The 21,958-nt window shown below is 37.9% G+C and overlaps 1 protein-coding gene across 7 annotated transcripts in view; it reads right to left on the reverse strand.

Moving 5' to 3' along the window:
• Nucleotides 1–7,327: 7,327 nt before the first annotated feature.
• LOC124393828 (ephrin-B2-like) overlaps nucleotides 7,328–21,958 on the reverse strand; it is a 35,510-nt gene continuing 20,879 nt past the window's right edge. For 2 of the 7 annotated variants that reach the window (XM_046861855.1, XM_046861859.1), the window contains 5 exons: nucleotides 18,675–18,767; nucleotides 18,468–18,530; nucleotides 16,749–17,191; nucleotides 16,426–16,488; nucleotides 13,352–13,469 (listed from right to left, as the gene is read on the reverse strand). In XM_046861855.1, coding sequence (XP_046717811.1) covers nucleotides 13,419–13,469; nucleotides 16,426–16,488; nucleotides 16,749–17,191; nucleotides 18,468–18,530; nucleotides 18,675–18,767 — 713 coding nt within the window. In that variant the 3' untranslated portion in view covers nucleotides 13,352–13,418. The other 5 variants (XR_006927388.1, XR_006927387.1, XM_046861856.1 and 2 more) reach the window with 5 other exon arrangements.

Consider the following 21,958-nt stretch of genomic DNA (forward strand, 5'->3'; position numbering starts at 1 on the left):
TGCAGTTTCTCAGAAACCGTCTCTGTGGGATGTGCTGCTTTGAAACCAGACTGGTTTGGATCATAGAGGTTGTTCTATGAGAGGTAGATAGACAGTTGGGTAAAAATAGTGCGTTCCAGAGATTTTGAAAGAAAAGAGAGAAGTGATACCGGTCTGTAGTTGTTGATGTCTGATGGATCCAGAGCAGGTTTCTTCAAGATGGAAGTGACCCTTGCTTGCTTGAAGGTAGATGGCGCATAGCCAGATGTTAAGGACCCGTTGATGATTATGGAGATGAAGGCAGAAGATCTTGTGAGATGGTCTGAAGCATAGTTGAAGGGATTGGATCCAGAAGGCAGGTGGTGGGAGTGCAAGATTGGATAACTTATAAGTGCAAGAAAGTCGAATCTGTAGTGGGAAGCCAAGGCTGTGATAAAGTCAGCTTTCCTTACAGCAAACTGGCAATTCCAGAACCCACCTACCACCACTGTTTGAGATTGAGACAACAGAGGAGGATAGATGAGGTTACTGGCAATGTGACCTGTGTTCTGTGGATGAGAACATCTGTGTCTGTAAGAGGTGACTACAGAGATGGGTTTAAGAAACATGAATGATTTCCCAATTTGAGATCAATGTATGAATTTTAAAAACACAAAAGAACAATATATGAACTGGTAAATAAACACTAAGCATTACTGGCCTTAGGGGGGATACCTACAGCACCTTCAATATAAATAAGCCCTGCCCACAATTCACACCTCAAGTAAGACTAAAACTACCCTTGATTAATAACCTGATAGAACTAATAAGCATAGACCAACACTTTAGAATAAACTGAGTTAAGTAGATATACAAAGTTAGAATCCTTCCTTACCAGAAGGGAGTAGATTCAAGCTAGAGCTAAAGCACACAGCTAAAGGTCTGGCGACACCCCACATTTAATGCCCACTGTTAAATATCTGGACACCCCCCACTGATGTTAACATAGCCTAATAAAATTCTGCCTACTAGGTATTGTATTATATACTGTACATACAGTATATAATTCATGCAATATACATGCAATGCATAAAATGAAGTTCTGGTAGAGTGTGTATGTATGTGTTTGCTTTTGAGTTTGTGTGTGTAACCTGCCAGCAGTGAGCAGCTGATTTGTGGCTGAATTTGCTCACGCAAGTATTTTCTATACTACTGTAGGTGTCCAGAAAATTATAGGTTTATTGTAGTGTTAATGGAACAATGCTTTTTTGTTTGTTTGTGTGTGTGTGTGTGAGAGTGTGCATCTTTTTTGTTAGACTACTGAAGGTGTCCTGAACATTACAGGTTTACTGTAGTGTTGATGGAACAATGCTTTTGTGTTTGTTTGTCTGTTTGTGTGTGTGTGTGTGTGTGTGTGTGTGTGTGTGTGTGTGTGTGTGTGTGTGTGCGCATGCTTTTGTTCGACTACTGATGGTGTCCAGAACATTACAGGTATACTGCAGTGTTGATGGAACAATGCTTTTTTGCTTGAGTGTGTGTGTGTTGCATTGATCGAGCATCACTTTTGTCTTTCGTGCATTAAACATTACTAGTCATATGTCATCATGCAATGTAACAATGTCAGTAAAGAAACAAAGAGAAAAGAGACCATTACCGTACACACAGTTTACACAGCTGATGACTGATCACACACACACACACACACACACACACACACACACACACACACATACACACAAAGGCATTGTTCTATCAACACTGTCTACACCTGTCAGTCTACACACAGCATAAAGCTTAAGAAGTCACAATGATAAGAGTGAATATAAAAATTGAAACACACAAACACTCTCATCCTGTAAAAGTACACTCGACTACATGATAACCGAGGAAACGTTAATCATCTGAAGAACTCTAACTTAAAGAACCCCAAAGTACCAAGAAGCAAATGATTAAACTGCTGACATGTTTATAGTGTTGTGAACAAAAATAAATGAGCAATAATTTGGATGTTACACTTACACAGCAAACACGCACCCTACAGAACACATAGTGGGTTCTTTAAGCATTCTTTAGATGAGTAAGGGCTCTCATGGTCATTGCAGAAACTGGTTCTAATAGGGAAACATTATTGGAGTCCTATGAGAGCCAAAGTGACAACTGGGGAACTTTTAAGGATTTTAAAAACATAGTCTACTGTTCAAATTGAGAAAATTAAAGCCTCTTGATTGTACTGAAGCTAGCAAGAATAATTAGCATACACAAACATTTTTACATATAATGTTCTCACTCGAACAACCTTTTCTTTCAACAGTTAGTCTCTTCTTTTAGCTAATGTTTCACAATCAGAACCTAGATATTTATATTTTAAACCAAATTGTCACAGAAAAAAAAAGATATATATTACATACATTATTATTATGTATAAATAAATTACATAAATGTATAATAAAAGTATTTGCACTCAGTTAACAGTGTTTTATCATATCCTCTGCAGTGTTTGAGCCAAATCTGGAATCTCAAGTGAGTTTTAGGTGTAAAAATGTTTCACACTTTGAGATCAGTGATGAAAGGGCAACACCACAGGCTAGATTCCTGCTCCCGTGCACACCACTGGTGCTTTTGTGTGTGTGTGTGTGTGTGTGTGTGTGTGTGTGTGTGTGTGTGTGTTTACGCAGGCTCTGGTTTACTGAATTGATCTGTCTGTTAGGCTGTTGTTGGTGTGTAATGTGTCACTGCCTCTACCGCTGAGCAAATATTGAAACTCATCCCTCCGTAACTGCATGCTTCAGAGACAAGCCATCACAAGCAATCATAAGCTTTTTCTCTACACACACACACACACACACACACACACACACACACACACACACACATACACCCCTGCTGACAGGAGGACAGGAATATCATTAAAAAAGCATGGTGAAAAGGCTTTGGGTTTATTTTGCTCATGACTGAGATAAAGATAAGTGATGGATTAAGAATGTTTTTAATTAAATGTAAATGTTTTAATTGTAATGGTAGTTACACCCACAAGAAACAAAAAAACAAATAGATTCAATACTTGAATTGAAATGCTTGTCTTTTAACATTTCATGATATGATATAAAGTGACTGTATTAAATTATTATTCTGTATTAAACTCTGCGTGGCCATGCCTCTCACTACAGCTGACATGCTCTTTTACTATCATGGATAAGATACACACATAGGCCATGCCTCCTTCTGTGGCACCCATAGGACACACACAGAGGTCACTCCTCCTTTCCTAAGACTGACAGGACATGAAACAATGACCTCATCATCAAGTACAGGTTAAAGCTCTAGCATGCAAAGAAGAAGATGTTTTCTCTGTTTTCTCTGATGACGATTTCTGAGGAAGGTCTTGCAGATTTCAGCAAGACACTGCTAGGCTACCTCTATTACAACAGCATTGCTTCATTGTAGAAGAGTCTGTGTGCTGAACTGGCCTGCCGACAGTCCAGACCATTTAGACATTTGTCGTATTATAAAATGAAATATACAAAGAAGACCTAGGACCGTCGAGCAGCTAGAATCCTGTATCAGACACGAATGATGGGACAAAATTGATCTCCCAAAACTCCAGCAACTGGTCTCCTCAGTTCCTAGATGTATACAGACTATTATTAAAAGTGGAGGGGATGCTACATGGTAAACATGGCCCTGTTGCAACTTTTTGAAACGTGTTGTGGAACTCAAATGCAAAATTACTTTTTTTTTTGTGTCAAAATGGTAAATCCATCATATTCTCTATTGTGAATAAAATATGGTATAACTGTATTTATATTAAATCATTAAAAAGGTTGGGCAGTCTTAAAGTCATATCCCCAATGCAGAGACATTTAAATCTGTTCTTTCTCCATCGTTCATCCTGACATTTATTCAATTCACAATGTTTAGTAAATATAGAGTGCGGTGAAGTGAGCTGCATTTGTACACCGATCCGTTCTCACGCTTCTCAGGCCATGAGAACGCTCAGGCCTTTAACTCTCGAGTTAAATAATGACTCATAATGAAAGAGAGGAGTGTCATTTGTTACTCTTTAATATCCTTTCACACTATTTGACTTGCTGTGTTCAAAGGTGAGAGACACTCTGGGTTATTGCTGTGTACACACACACACACACACACACACACGTTACACACACATTACACACACACACACTCACACGCTGTCTGCTTCGTATCTGTGTAAAGACATGAACATGAATCTGTCCATTGGAACAAAAGATTAGACCAAAAGTACATTTTCCTCACTGCAGGTGCTTTTTTTTTTCAACAAATGCTTGAAAGTCCCTCTGAGGGTTTTGATCCATCGAGCGGCACTCATGATTATTCAATGATCATATTTAAAAAACATTTGAAACAAATTTGAATGAAATTGCCGTAAGTGTCTATAATGACTGTAATAATGAATCAGGATTGTTCCGAGCTGTTAACTTGCGTTGATTAGCTCAGCCGTACAATCGTGTGATCGCTCTGATGTGCGCTCTGCTTTTTTGCCCTCCTGTAGCCTTCCTTAGCAACAATCCTCGCCTTCTTCATGGTGTTCGTCTCTAAACATCTTTCCTCCACAGTTTACTGTTTAACCACGCTGTTGTGTGTTTAATTTAATGAACACACTCCACAGGCTGTGATTTGTGGCTCTGCTCTATTTTTCAAAAGGTCAAACTGTCGTAATCAGGGAGCATCACTACGTTTAGCTTGTTACTTCACTTGCTCAAAATCTGAATTTAGAAACGCTGTAGGCTGAATAAATTACACAGTCGAAGCGCTGACACCAAACAAAGATTGTTTAAACAGTCTTAATCGTGACAACACTGTTGCTAGACAACCGGGAAACACAGTCAGACTCTGCTGTTATACAAATGGAAATGTATGTCTTAGCTAACTAGCATGTTTGAAACAAGATCAAATGATCAGAATATCAACATTTTTCACAGATATGCTGTGCAATTATCAAGAAAAGGTACTAAGGTAACTAAAATACAACATATATCGTAATTATATGTAGCATTAACCTATAACCCAAATGTAGCAAAATTATAAATGCTGAGAAAAAAACCACACCACTGTTGCTAGGCAGCTGGGAATCACAGACACATCTTTGATTGACACTGTGACAATTTCGCTTCAGCAGATTTCGAAATGATGAAAAAACAACATTGTGTCCCAATTTGACACAATTCTTCACGTTTTCAGTGAACATGACATCGGGTTTGTATCTGTTGATTTATCTAGAATAAATTAACAATCATTATATAAGTATTATAATGGTGATCATTTTCTTTTCTTCTTTTTGGATCCTCATGAGTTCTCTTCAAATAGAGACCACTCTGTGCAGCTAAGGATGGTCTAAAGATCCATAAAGTTACTGAGCAAATCAAGAATGATGAGAATGGATTTGGACTGTAATGCTACAATGACTTAGAAATGTGATTTGTATAAACAGTTCTACATTTAAAGACCCATCACTGAATAGTTTTTACACATTATCAATCATGGAAATGTAATGAATGGACATTCAGTGCCACCCAGATAAGAATGGGTTCACTTTTGAGTCTGGTTCCTCTCAAGGTTTCTTTCAAATACCATTTTAGGGAATTGTTTTCTGGTCACAGTCACCACTTGTTTGCCCATTAGGGATAAACTTAGTGGGGATAAAGTTATAGCTAACTAATAATGAAATATAAATTCATACTTAATAACCTATTGATCTCTGTAAAGCTGATTTGGTATAATGTCTATTGTTAAAAGTGCTATACAATTAAAATTTATTTGAATATACGTCCATGTTTTTTCCTTTTTGTTTGGTGGTGGTAGGGTTAGTGGGGGATATTGGCATTTGTTGCTGTGGTGTTTTTTTCTGTATAAAAACTGTTTACATTCACACTATTTATTATTACAAGGCAATCTCTCTGCACTGTACTTTACACTAGCTCTGTGTGCTGGTCAGTGCAGTAGCTTAGTGTTGTACATTGTTGTGTTTTTTGCCCAACAGCATTTGGTATTCAGTATTGGGTGTAGATCTGCTTAGTTTTAGTTAGTTCTGTGTTATTGTGCTGAGCACCTTGGTCCTAAAGGAAACAATGATTTGTTTCACTGTATGTATGGTAGGAGCAGCTTCTGGTGGAAATGACCATATGGTACTTGACTAATGACCAATGGCAGTTGACTTCTGAATATTATGTTTTTTTCACATTTTTTTTCCCCACAACGTTTGTTGCTGGGTTTTTATCTAAACTATAAATGAAAAGAATTTTTTTTCTGTGTGCATCATTGCACTATATCATCAAATCATGTACATTGCTAGAGTGTTACGAATTTAATAATGAAACTATCTTAATAATTTGACTGATTTCCTTCTTTGAGGCTTTTTCATGTCTTCAGCTTTTTTTATTAGGATTTTTGTAAATCTGTTCCTCTCTCTCTTGCTCTTGATCCTTATTTTTTCCCCCTCCTACTCCTTGGTCTTGCTTTTTATCTGACATTCTTTAATACTTGATATCTTTTTTTACATCCAGCTTTGTGAAAGGTCAATATTTTCTAATTTGGTGTTCGTTAGAGCTGATTTTGAAACTTGCCGGCTTGGCAGATTCGTTTTTTTTGGATGATTAATTGCTTCCAAATGAAATTAAGCCAAATGAATCTGTGTTTCAGATACCTGGATGAGGAACTCACCCATATCAGTTAGCCTACACTCAAGAGAATGGCGTGTAGTTTATCTCTTATTAGTGAGTGTGTATAAAGCTTGTTTGTGGGTGTTTTGTGATAATTTGATGCCATTGGATTTTTTTAGCTGTTAAGTATACATTGAAGGGATTCTTTCCCCTCCATTTAAAAATCAGGGGGTAAAACTTTGCACCACATGTGTATGTTGTAGTTGAATGTGTTTAAAAAGGAAAAGCTTTAAAGCATTGCCTCCTTCTTTGTTTTACAGAGTTAAAATAAATAATTTACAGATGTGATGCACTACAGATGAACCTCTCTGTGGTGTGTGTGTGTGTGTGTGTGTGTGTGTGTGTGTGTGTGTGTGTGTGTGTGTGTTTTTGTAATATAAATATGATGTATGGTCAAATATATAGATTATTTATGATAAGCTAGTGACCACCTTCAATTCTTTGCTCTTTATTGTAGCTGTCATTTGACTGTGTGTGTGTGTGTGTGTGTGTGTGTGTGTGTGTGTGGTGTGTGGTGTGTGTGGAGAGAAGCAGAGAGAACATAAGGGAGTATGTAGGGATTATTACTAGATTTATAGAAGTTAAACATTAGCTTGTTTGGATGAGTGTAACATGAACAGGTCTTTAGGGGAGTTGGTGATATATCTCATCCTGAGAACATGAAATGACACACACACACACACACACACACACACACACACACACACACACACACACACACCTCCAAAAGTGTTGTAAGGGCAAGAAATAAAAGCCTTGCATTCTGAGGCCATGCTGTTGTTGTTGTGTACACTGTGTATTCTTTTTCAAACATTTTGCATGATTAGAATTTTGTGTCCATTTCTGATTGATTGATTGATTGATTGATTGATTGATTGATTGAAAGCATCACGTTGGCAACATGTATCCAGGAACTAGTGCTATGTTTATATTAAATAAGCACACTATTAAACCAGGACTGTGGAAACAGTTTAAAGATGCTGAAAACAAATCACTTAATTCATAGGACAGGATTGATTCATAGGATTTTCTAATGCCACAGAACATGGCATAGCTCTGCCCACCATATAATCCTAACCACTTTTTACCAACTTGAAGGAAGGAAACTCTTATGCTAGTATTGATTGTCAGACAGTACATTTGTGTGTCTGCATTTATTGGTATATTACATGACTTATGCATGAGTTACATTATACATTAAAGTGATAATTCACATCACATTTAATATGATCTATTTTTCCAGAGGATCTGTTGTTAGTTCACCTACCTGCCTAGTTCCTTTAAAAACTGTGTGCCCGGAGTTTTGTTTTAAGTCATTATGTTGCTGGGAGATGAATTCCTGAACAACTAGGTGTATGATTAGTACACAATATAAAATAAAACTAAAACAAATCAACATGCACTTTACCTTTGAAAAAAAGAGGAAGGTTATTTGTTTGGAAGGGGAATCTCCTTCCATGAGAACATACATGGTCACAATACTAATAATACAATACTTGTGGTCACAAAATAAATATATTTCAATAAAAATGTGTGCTTGTCCTGCAAAGCATTTGTAAAGCACATTACTCGCAATCCAGGGTTCCACTGTACGTAAATCATCAGGACACCAAATGGAACCTTTGCTATGTTTCCACACAGATGGTTTGAATTGCCAGATGTGTGCATCATGGCAGATTTAGGTGCTTGATTTGATACCTGGCACATACTAGTAAAACAAATATATATATATATATATATATATATATATATATATATATATATATATATATATATATATATATATATATATGTATGTATATATACTCCTTACAATGTTACTTCTCTCTATTTATGCTAAAAGATTTAATTATTGGCACTCCTGTAATGAGGTCACATGTCTGGGTTTTTTTCTTCCCCAAAATCAATTCATTTGGATAATTGTTCCAATCAGTAACCTGCTTTCAGGCAATAAGTAAACTTACACATAGACTTAAATTGGTGTAGGATGATGTGACTCATTAGCTGTGTGTGTATGTGTGTGTGATGGTGGTGTGTTTATTGCAATGTGGCTTTTTTCCACATTAGCAGTAGGAACGCAACGGAGCAACGGCACAGAGATGAAATAAACATTTACACAACGGACAATCAGCAGAACACAGACTGTATACACTCACATGCACACCAGAGGTTCTAATGTGAAGGTGTGTGTGTTAAAATTGTGTGTTCTGTTTGTGGTTGATGTTTTTGACAGAGTACTAATGGCCTATGCCATTAATGGTTAGGAAAAGTGTGAGTGTGTGTGTGGGTTTGGGAATGTGCCCTACATTCCACGTTAACCCGGTTCACTCAGCTGGAATCTCTCCCTGAAGCTTCTGAGCAGAATTAGCCAAATTTACCCCACTGTACGTGACTCTCGCTAAACTGTGTCAAGCCTACACACACACACACACACACACACACACACACACACACACACACACACACACACACAAATGCAAATGACAGTTCTACATTCTGCTCTACATCCCATAACGTTTAGCGTTTAGTGTACATCTTCCAGAACTATAATGGGAAAAATCCGATTGCTGTTGCATCATGGACTGAAATAGGGTTTTTTTCTATTAAAAATTATATAAATATGTAATTTATGCCTTTATTCATCATATATCCTTTAACATTATTTTCTTGTTTTCTTTGAATCGTAACAAATAATGAGAATCACTAATCTGAGATCTGGCCCTGATGTACCTGTAACAGTACCTGATGTGGCCCTAGAGACCCTAATCTATTTCTGACGTGGCAAAAGAGTTCCAGATTTGTTATTAATGTGGCTCTAGAATTCCTGATCAGAATCAGAATCAGGTTTATTGGCCAAGTGTGTTGACACACACAAGGATTTTGGTTCCAGCTTTTCGTGAGTCTCAAAAGTACAGACATAAAAAACACTATACATTTAATTTGGACTATACAAGACAAAACAGACTATACGAGACAATACACACAATGTGAGACAATATAGACAGGAATTAAATTTAAAAGGGTATTAAATAGGAATACAGTATATGACAGATCATTAATGTACATAAAGTGTGAGAGTGCATAGTAGTGCAAATAACAGTATTGTGCATCAGGTACGATAAAGAGTTTACTTTAGATTTTTTGTACAATATACAGCAGCAATATGTGTTCCATTTGGTGTCCTGATGATTTACATACAGTGGAACCTTGGATTGCGAGTAACATGCTTTACGAATGCTTTGCAGGACAAGCAATAATCTTTATTGAAATTGAACTTCATTGCAAGCATTGAGCATCACGAAAGCATATTTATCCTCATTCAGCATCTATCCCTCGTATGTGATCCTATAGTCCTTAATCTGTTCTTTTTGAGGCCCAAAACTTCATGATCTTTTCCTAATGGGACACTAATGTTCCTGATCTGTGCCTGATTTGGCCCTAAGGTTCCTGATCAGTTCCGATGTTGCCTAGGGATCCTGATTTGTTCTTGATTTGGCCCAAAGGTCCCTGATTTGTTCTTGTTGTGGCTCTAAAGTTCCTGATGTGGCCCTAGAGTTCCTGATCTGTTCCTGATGAGGCCTAGAGTTCCTGATGTAGCTCTAGAGTATTTCATCTGTTCCTGAAGTGTCTCTAGAATGTGATTCATGTTTTGGACAACAGAATCGTAGAAACCTCTATAATTTCTACCTTATTGAAGTGTCCAGTGTCAGCGCTTTGTAACAGCCATAGACAAAAAAAATGTTCTGACATTTTCTGGAAAGTAACATGATGCTCTGTTTCAGTAACATAACAAGCTGTAAATTTGTTTGTCTTATTAACTTGAAGAGAACAAAGAGATGCTGGTGAGGGAATGAGCGTTTATAGCTGCTATAAGGTGATTACAGGAACTGACTTATTTATAACTGTAAAATGTATACATTCTTCTTCAAATAAAAAAATACAATGATATGAGCATATCCTGTTTTTTTAGGTTTATTACTCTTTGTAAAAATGTTCACAGTTCATTGCGAGTAAATTAAACAAGTGTTGTGGAAAGTGTTGTGGAAATTTCAGATACACATCAGAATTTATTGCCCCTTACTATAGTGGAAAGTTGCTCTGTGGAGTTGTCTTTATGGTTTTGGGGACCTGCACTGTCCAAAAAACATTCCCCGTTTTCCCTCGTAAATCCACTGAACGTTCTCTCGGCAGTGTTGGGATTCGTCCAGACGCTTCTCGCCGAATGTTAGATGAGCGTTTATGATCTCGGTGTTTCCCCCTTCTCCCCGAAACTAATTTTTTTCTAATTTTGGAGTCTGGAGCACTGAGCGTAGAGACGCCTGCAGCTTTTTACGAGCCTCTGAGACTCCCAGGATGATTTTACCCCGTGTGCTTAGAGAAACTCTGGCAGACCGGATGCTCTGGGGAAAAGTTAGCACTCGTCCAAGCAGGGAACAGTTTGGAGGATAATCAAATTCACACAATTCTCATTTCTTAAATGGTAGCTGGTTAGTTGGGACGTGTTTGGAGCGAAGAGTTTGTTTCTTCTGCTTTTTTTGGTTTGTTTGTTTCTTCACTTAAGCTATGAACCTAAATGAAGCAACAATTCAAACTTGCGGCCTTGGTGTGTAATCTGTCAGTCCTAGTTGTAAAGGGGCATGGCCAATGTGTCTGTTCTCAGTCCTAGTTATAGAGGGTGTGGCCACTGTGTCTGTTCTGTCAGTCCTAGTTATAGGGGGTGTGGTCTCTGTGACTGTTCTGTCAGTCTCAGTCAAGCAGTTCCTGCACTCAGACTAATGGACACGCACACACACACACACACACACACACACACACACACACACACACACACACACAATCTGGCCTCTAGAGATAGGATTGTGGTTTAATGGACCTGTGTATATATTTGTGTGTGTGTGTGTGTGTGTGTGTGTGTGTGTGTGTGTGTGTGTGTGTGTGTGTGTGTGTGTGTGTGTGTGTGTGTGTGTGTGTGTGCGTGTGTGTGTGTATGTGTGTGTTTTGCCCCAGGTGGCTATTTTCAGATCTTTTATATCTGAAGATTTGGCCTCTATTTAAACTCAGGAAAATGAATTTAATAATAAATATAATCATTGAAGCCTATAACACAAAATACAGTCATAGAGTGGGAAAAGTACGAACACCCTTCTCCAGTTTTTTGTTTTTTTATTTATGAGGCTGTAATTGTGTAGTTCTTACTGACTTTTATAAATAAAACAAATAAAGTCGTGTTTACAAAAAAAAAAAATCTTTTAAAAAATACAAAAAATAAATAAACCAATATGGAGAAACCAGGTGCGTAAAATATAAGTACAACCTATGAATCAGTAACATGTAGAAACAACTTTAACCACTCAATCTCTCAGTTGGTTTTGGAGAAATGCTCACCCAATATTATTTACTGAGAAGCTCAGTGCTCTGATGTTTAGGGAATGATTACACACAGCAAAACAAGTCCTCTCTCTATGCTTGACATTTGGTGTGAGATGTATCTGGAGATAGGCTGTGTCTGGTGTTTGGTGCATGAAGACTAAACATCTCCACCTTGGTCTCATCAGTCTCAAATATCATATTGTTTCAGAACGTTTGTGGGTTTGTCAAATACAATTTTCAATTCCAGTCTTGTTTTTGATGTGCTTACACAGGCCTGTAGGTCACATGATATAACTTTTGTGCTTTTTCTTTTTTTATGTCGCTGAACATGAAACTGTCTGATGTCGGACTGAATTTGCTGGAAAGCTCACTCCTGGGGAAAATTGACAACAGTCTTGAAGGCTGTCCATTTGTAAACAATCGTTCTTGCTGTCAAATTTCAAATAGTTAGTATCATAGATTGATGAACAACAGCAGTTGCTTCTCTGTAGTCACGAGTGATTTATTTTGTTCCTAGCCTGATGTAGAACCATACACTTCCTACAATTCTACTTTCTATAATTATTTACACTTCTGTATGACGAAAATTGAGTTTTCAACCTAAATAAGACTCAAGATTAGAATGGGTGTACAAATCATAGTAATTAGTTGGAATACGTTTTTCCCAAAGTCAACTATTCCCCCTTTAGATTTTTTAATGCATACATGTACAGTTTTTCAGCTAATATTTTACATACAATTCTTTGCAGCAGGGAAAGGGATTTTTGTGATGCAAGGCATTTTAGAGAGGTGCAAATAAAATGTGGAGAAAGAAGGATATGTATAGGAAAGTAAAAAATTATAGGTAAGAAAAATGTATAGGTATAAAATGTATAGTATAACAAGGTGAATAGAGATGCAGCCTACATATTAACATCTGTTGTTATTTGTAGAGGTTGATGAGAACACTCATTATTTAGTAAACACAGAATTAAAGGAGGGTGTGCTTATTTTTTCCCGTGTGTGTGTGTGTGTGTGTGTGTGTGTGTGTGTGTGTGTGTGTGTGTGTGTGTGTGTGTGTGTGTGTGTGAGAGAGAGAGAGAGAGACAGACCGTCAGCCATTCTTTGAGTTAGTTATTAATAGACTGTAGCTCGAAAGCATGTCCATCACATAACACATACAAAATCCCCTTTTATTCATACAAGCAGGACCACTTTGTCATGGGTCATTAGAGTTTCTGTCAGAATGGTGTTTGATTTCAAATTCAGAGCTTGTGGAGATGAGCTAAGGGCTAAGACAGATAAACACTGTGTGTGTGTGTGTGTGTGTGTGTGTGAGTGAGAGAGAGAGAGAGAGAGAGAGAGAGAGAGAGAGAGAGAGAGAGAGAGGTAAGACAGTCTGAAGCACCGTAATCACACAATTACTATGCCCATGATGTTGGTCAAAGCTCGCATTCCTACATTCTGTGGATGAAAAGAGAGTAGAAACAAGAGTACAAAGTTAGCGACAAGAATATGAGTGAAAAATGACAAAAAGATAAAAAAAAAATAAATAAAAAAGAGACACGCAAGATAAGTGCATAATTTAAGCTAGAAAGAAAAAAGACAATATTAGATTAAAAATAATAAGGAAAACAACACTGGAATAAAATGACAGCGGTCACAACACTGACCTTTGAACGTGTCTGAATGTGGGAGTGGCTAATGTAAATTCAATGCAAATTAGAAGCAAAAGATTGAGAGAGGAAAGCCAATACGAGTGAGCTAAAATAAAACTTAATCCATCCCTTTTTGGCATTTAATATCATAATCAGGATCAACGCCAAATCCTTCTCAGCATTTCCTTTTTTTAACCAATTGCTGTCTACTGAGGTTTTTATAACCAGCACTTGTTTATCAACTATTTGTGATAAGTGAATTTATGCTGGGTCCCTGCACAAGGGCTTTAACTCTCAGCTGCATAAATGAGATAATTATAAGTCACTGTGAATAAGGGCATCTGCCAAATGCTATAAATGTAACAGTACACTTCAAAACCGTAGCAAGATGCCAACTTTCTCATCCTTTACCTGCGTGTAACATTTAATCGTGGCTATTCATTATCAGACATGTTGGATTGTACTTTCCTGAAGCGAACCTTCTTATTTTCATATTTTCATACACGTCAAGAAGTATGAGTAAACTTTGAGACTCTTCTCTGATCTGCAACCGAGATGATGAAAAAAGAACTCCCATTTGATGCCTGAACAGCTGAGTCACTGGGGAAGTTGTAGCTCAGTGGTTAAATTAGACTCAGTTGGACCTCTTTTTGAAAAGTCGTAAATCCAATCCAAGTACCAACCAAGCTGCCAGTGCTGGGCCCTTAACCCACATCTGCACAGATGTATTGATGAGGAAATTGTAAAATGTTCAAGATATTTCTTTAAATGTTAATTTAGTGGTCTTTAAACAACGTCTAAACACCCACCCTCTTCCAGCAGTACCAACATTAGCACTTCTATTAATAAAAATAAGAATAAATACCCTATTGCAGAAAATCTGATTTTCTAGATTTATTCCTCCCAACAGAGTGTTTAGACTGAGGGTATTCTTAGTCTATGACTTAATGAACCACTATCAGGATGTCTGTATTGATAAAGACTTCACAGCACTTCTGTAAGTCACTCTGTATAAGGGGAATTCTGCCAAGTGCTGGAAATAGAAATGTAATGAGTGGATAAATAAAGCACGTGAACAAATGAAATAGGTTGTCTCAAGTTTATGCTTCACCGACATTAAATGTCACCACGTAAATCTATGGAAGTATGTGTTCTGTTTCTAGCTGTAATATTCTAATCCTTCATTTCACACTGTACACATTTGGCAATGTGAAGCTTCTAAATTAAACATGTGAAATGTTCCTTAGCCTGAGAATAAAGTTTATATAAGTCAGAAATTCAGGTCTTTTTGAAAAAAGTCCACTTCTGAGCCGCAATTTTGACATCAGCAGTACATGGTAAAAGGGGTGGAAATTTATGAACAGTAAACTGAAGAGGGACAGTTCTATGTCCTGATTGGTTGGATGTTTTGTCGTCCACATCCTGTCTTCCATCTTCTGTTTATATCCTTGGCCGACACCATGGTTTCTCCTCTGAGCAGAAATTTCACTGAAGCGTGACGAAAATAACCAAAAAAACTGACCTCACCTTTTTGAATATTGTTATTTACATAAAAATATGTATTAATAAAAAAAACAATATATATTTTATTAAAAGTGTAATTTTACATCGTAGTGTATTATCCATTCATTTTAATAATGATTTTGGTTAGGTTCTTTTAAGTTGTCAGTAAAATACAGTATTAACCCCTGGCATGAAGCAAAACAGCACTCAGTGTTTGAATAAATGCAGAGAGAAAGACTGCAGGAGGAAAGCAGGACGAATGCCGGAGGAGGGAAAAATGTCTGCATTTTTGGGGTTTCGCAGTAACGGAAATAAACATGAAGAGAGAATTGGAGAAAAAACACCACACACAAACACACACACACACACACACACACACACACACACACAAATCTAAAACCAATAGTTTCAATATGTCACGTGTTTCAATATTACAATGTATTTTGTGTGTTTGTGGGGGCAGGTGGTTAAGATAAATTTCTCTCTCTCTCTCTCTCTCTCACACACACACACACACACACACACACGCACAATCCAAACATTTTCTACAACAGATGATAAACAAGAAATAACACAGGGCTTCAGTGCCAGTCTTTACTGCAGTTATGTACAAAGACCTGCAGGTTAGTGTATGTACACACACACACACACACACACACACACACACACACACACACACACACACACACACACACACACACACACACAGAATTCACAGCAGTTCAAACGTAAAATGTTCCAAAATGTATTTGTTAGCATCTTTAGCTACAGCACTAATGTCTCTAACAAATGAAAGAAGCTTATAGCCACCAGTTTCACCAACGTGCCTCAGGAACTTAAATTGTTAATTTTTATATCATGTCAAAAGGACTGTAATTACTAACTAATACATGATTATTAGAACTTTATTTGTACATACTGTTACAAATATATAATTTTATAGCTATGTGAGAAATTGAAGTTGATTTCTGGTTTGATCTTAGTTGATATTAGTAATAAATGAAAGAACTTCTGTAAACTGCGGGAAGAAAAAAATGGTTAACATTTATATAATTTACTATAGATATACTTTTTTCGCTGGTATTACAACTTCAAATACTTTTTTTTAAATATTAGTTATGAATTTAGTATTTTCTTTCGTATATAACACTGTCGCTCTCTGACATGTTGAAAAAACTCCTAAAACAATACTGACAAACAAAAAATACACCATAATTACGTTCCGCATTGACTGCTAACTAACTAGTGAAGCCCCTTACCTGAGCCTTTGCTGGTGTTGAGCGATATCGAACTTCCTGCTGTAAAAGAAGGTGATTCGGCTTCTGTGGAATGATTTATACACCCACAATTAGTGTAACATAAATATTGGTGGCTATGAGCTTCCAAAACTTGTTAGCAGCATTAGTCTTGTAGAGACGCAGATGTACAGGACACATCTCAAACAACCGACAGCATGTGTAATGAGGAAAGGAAGAGTCTTTGTGTGTGTATGTGTGAGTGTATGTGTGAGATAGGGAGAGAGAGAAAGCGAGAGAGAGAAAAACAGAGAGAGAGTCAGAGTATTTTAAGTCCCTCCTCATACTTTATAGTAGATATTAGCGGGATTCTGAGGAGGCATTTCCTGTACGATGTAGACCGGATGCCCGTAGTCGCCGCTGACCTTCTCGTAGTGTGGGCAGTAGGCGGAGTCAGAAGTCTGCAACGGGATGATGATGTCACTGAGCTCGGTGCCGCCTGTGAGGTTACCCGAGGCGATGATTCCTGCATTTCCTCCAGTGTTAGCCATGCCCCTTCTGGGCGTGTGGGCAGAGAGAGACAGGTTAGGGCGCTGTGTTTCCAAGTGTTTGGCTTTCCTCCTGCGGTAAAACACCACCCCAATCACCACGGCAACCAGCAGCAGGACAAAAGCTCCGCCCACTGCACAGAATATTACCACGGTGATTGTGAAAGAGGCCGAGCCGTCGCCTGGGTCCATCTCTCCCGCTTCAGCCCCACTCTCGCTGTTTGGGGAGTCCGCTCCATGATCTGACAAGACAGGAGAGAGAAAGAGTGACAAAAGGGGAGACGGAAAAAGAGAGGCAAGAATAAGATGGAGAATGGAATCTGGTACCTGAACATGAGATACAGGTTAGAGATATGGACTAATACAGGTGGGGTCAAGAGAAAAAGAGGAAGAGAGAGAGAGAGAGAGAGAGAGAGAGAGAGAGAGAGAGAGAGAGGGAGACAGGTAATATGGGTGGCAAGTGCACCAGAAGGGGACAGATGAGGTCATCAGTGAGACAGGTGAAAATCAAGACAAATGAGGGATGTGGATGGAAAGACACGAAAAAAATATAGAAATAAGATGGAGGATGAAAAGGGAAAGGCAATAAAGGAATATAGGTAAGAGATTTGAAAAATCACAGATGAGATTAAGAGAGGGAGAGAGAGCAGGATGGGTAAGGAAGGTAGTAAGTGTATGAGAGGCAGTGGTGGACAAAGTACACAAACCATGAACTTGAGTTAAAGTAGAGCTACATAAGGTAACATATTACCTAATTAAAAGTCCTCCCTTTTTTACTTGAGTAAAAGTACAAACGTATTTGCATTCAAATGTACTTAAGTGTCCAGGACTATGGTTTATGGTTTATTATGGCTATGATGTTCCTATTATCATTTTTGTCACAAGACTTTTACTTAATCAACTTAGCTTATATGAAAATACTTAATTACTCAGATTGATTAATAGACTGATACTTATTAGTCAAACACTGATATCTATTAAAATTATCATGAGCCCAAAACCTTAATTTCAACTGCTTCAAATGAAATCGCACCAATAAGGCCACAGGTGTTGTGGCAAGTTCAAGTCAGGAATTTCTTCCATCATTTATTACTCTCAAAATGTTCTGCTTCCTGTTGAACTGATGCTGAACTGTATGTTCCTGATAAGTAGATAGCACCAAGCGACAATCATAACAAGTTCAAAACAGCGCGTGTTTTACCCTGATTGGTGGCTTGCTGCGTGTTTGACCAGTTTCTACTCGTAAATAAAAAGGAACGACTGATTGCACAAAATGTAGTTGAGTAAAAAGTCAGATATTTGATTTAGAAATTTTGTGAAATAAAGTCTCCCCAAATGGTAATACTTCAGTAAAGTACAGATACACAAAAAAGCAACTTAAGTACAGTATTTTACTTCGTTACTGTCCACCACTGATGATAGAGACAGGTGGGGGAGACAGGTGACAAAGAGAGAGTGAGACAGGTGAGGTAAATAGTGAGTGTGAGACATATCTGGCTAGCACAGAGAGAAATCAACCTGGAATTTTACTGTTGGAGTGACCTGGATCGAGTTTTGGTTTTGGAGGAAGTCCATATGCACCTGTAGGAACACACACACACACACACACACACACACACACACACACACACACACACACACACACACACACATTTATTATATGATTAAAGGAGTAGTGATATTGCACGGAAATCATACTGAATAAAAGAACATGATGATACTTACTCTGTCCCACTTTGAGCACAACCTTCATGCCGTGCGTTGCACACGCTCCTCCTCTCATGCTGTCTAACCCCTGCCTCGTCCCGTCCGAGGTAGCTGAGAGAGAGAGAAAGAGACAGGTGATCCAGCTGATAGACAGACAGACAGGCAGACAGACAGACAGAAAGAGAATAAGCTCTTGCTGAGTTAAACCCGTGTGTGAGGCAGTGTGTGACCTCAGTGCTGAGTCTTCCCACTGCTTTCTAACACTCACTTTTCCTCTGGTGTGTGTGTGTTTGTGTGTTTATATGTGTGTGAGTGAGTGACTGAGGAAGTGTGTGCGTGTGTGTGTGTGTGTGTGTGTGTGTGTGTGTGTGTGTGTGTGTATGCAGCCTTTCATGACAGATGAGCTCCTGGAGTGGAGAAGAAAACAGGTCACACACTCCTTGTGGCACAACACGCACACTTACACATGCTAACACACATGCAGCCTGCAACACACAACACGCACTCACACTCAAAAGTATAAAAGGCTCTGCTGTTCTTGCTTTTTGCTGTTTTATTTTGTCTCACAGGCTCTGTAAACTCACTGACTTAAATACAGATATATAAGGGACTCTTGTATGCACAGAAAGATGAGCTGCATCAAACTCTGTCCTACTGAATAAGAGAAGATTATAATAAAGTATTATAGAGCAGGGGTCCCTGAAGACCGAGCCTCGGACCGGTATCAGGCTGTGAATCATTTGTTAAAGGGCCGCACTGAAAGAATAAAAACTTTTACAATTCAATTTTATTTCTATTTTATTAACTTCCACATTCTGCAGGGTGTTTTATATTGAGAAATGTCCACTTGGGCACCTATGCCAATTTCCTGCACATGTTTCAGCTGCAGTTTTTTTTTGTATAAATCAATAAATTAGGAGCATAAGATAACCATAGCAAGGATGACTACAAAAACATTGCTGAAAAGTTTCCTGAAAAAAAGGGGGCAAAGAAATCTAATGATGAGACAGCAAAATTCTATCAGCAAAATAAAAGCTACATTTGAAAGAAAATACCAAGAGTCGTATTGTAATTATGGGTTTGGCTCAGGGCTCCCACCACTAGCTATGAATTTTTATTATATATGTAATAATTAACATTAATACAGTATGCACATTATAGTGTTTAGTTATGAGCATGATATTCTCCCGCCACCAGCCACCCACCCACCTAGTCAACAACCTGGTTTCAAATTGGTCTGTGGTAAAAAAACAAACAAACAAAAAAACGTTTTTTTAGAAAATCAGAACAAACAGACTGACCAGAAGAATCACTGAATAAATCTGCTAATCTTTTGGTCCTGACAAGAGAATGGATCTTCTCATAAACTTCGACCTGCTGACTGAGAGAAAACTGATTCTGTATTATGACCAGAGAAGCAAATCAAATCCTGAAGGATCCGTAAGTCATTTGGCCAGGCCCAAAATTCATTCCCTTCTCAAACCCTTAACGACAAATGAGGGAGTGACTGTGATATATTAGAAAAGCAATGACCAAACACTAAACTAAAGTACTTATGACTAGGTAACTCTGTGGCCAGGTGTTTCAGACTGACAGAATCGTTCATAAATGAAATGTGTCAGAATTGATCCTGATAAATTCAGTGGTAATCATAATGCTCTAAAGAAGGGGTTCTTTGGATCAATTGGTACCAGGCCACACAGCAAGAAGAAAAACTTTACCATTTTAATTTGTTGACTTTTGCAGTCTGCAAGGTGTTTTATTTAAAAAACAAACAAACAAAAAAAAAAGGTGCCTATGCCAATTTCCTGCACTTGCTTTAATCACAGTTTGATTTTAATGCACCGATAAATGAAGCTTTAACTGAATCTACATTATGGTGCGTTACATTTGTATTATATATGTAATTAAATTAATAATTCAATCATGTAGTATGTATAACAGTAACAGAATATGCACCTTATGCAGAATACGCATAACCCTCACCCCCAGACCCCCATGGACCACAGACCCTGGACCAATGCCCTGAGACAGTGTAAAGTGTATATTAAGGATAGTAATTTTCACCGATGCGCATTGGTGCATCGGCATAAACATTTGTGTGTTGCATTGATAAAAAATAATGTGTATTGGATACAAGCTGGCATTTGTTTCAGGATGCATCATTTTTAACATATTTGCGTCAGTAAAAAACAATTTATTTACCGTAATTTCCGGACTATAAAGCGCACCCAAAAATAAGCCGCACCCACTGAATTTGACAAAGATTTTTATTTTAAACATAAATAAGCCGCACCTGTATATAAGCCCTATAAAAGTCTACATTGAAACTAATGAACTTTACACAGGCTTTTACGAAAGACAGTGTCTGTTACACGGTGTAACGGGTGAAATATATTGCGCTTCCTTTAAGAGCAGAGCGGTATTTTGGGAATAGCCTGGCGCCACATTTTTCCGCTATTACTGCATGTGTGGAGACCGAGGAATATGTCACATAGAATATAGATTAACATGGCAGAGGTAGAGATGCATCTTCCTGGAGACAGTACAGGAAAAACATCTGGTTTTCTTTTTTCTTTTCTTTTTTGCACTACAAAGGCCTGTTTGTGAAAAGGCCATGCATTAGAATTCAGAAGGCACTTAAGTACATTTATGATTTGCTGTCTGTCGGGATCAAAGAAATAAAAGCGAACGATCTGTACCATATTGATTGGCATAGCATCATATTTTTTCCATTGCACTGTACCGCACTGCCTTGTAAAAGGGGTGAATCGTATCGCATCACATCTGTACCTGCTTCATATAAATCTTTAATATATCGTATCATTGGCTATGCATCGAGATGTGAATCGCATCGGCCTCTGTTATGGAGATGCAGATCCCTAATATATATATATATATATATATATATATATATATATATATATATATATATATATATATATATATATATATATATATATTATTTAATAGGGAGTGACTGAGCTAATTCAGGCGGAGCAGGAAAACTCCTTGATGTGATTTTTCTCACCTGATACACATCCCAATAAATCACCTACTACCTACTGTTTTTTTTTCAGGTAGACATCTAACCGTCCTTTCGCTTGCAGCTCAGTGTGTCATGGTGATGATGATGATCACTTCCTTAGCAAACGCACTAAAAACTGCAACTCAGCTAAAAAAAAAACAAACACTTGGCTAAAGATCTGAAACATAAACGCCTGCGGTGGGCTAGCATCCAGTGCAGAGTTAAATCACGCTAGCACCAACCCACTCACCAAAGCGCTCACGTCTTCAAACAA

This window comes from Silurus meridionalis, chromosome 11, assembly GCF_014805685.1.
Source record: "Silurus meridionalis isolate SWU-2019-XX chromosome 11, ASM1480568v1, whole genome shotgun sequence".
NCBI classification, from domain to species: domain Eukaryota; kingdom Metazoa; phylum Chordata; class Actinopteri; order Siluriformes; family Siluridae; genus Silurus; species Silurus meridionalis.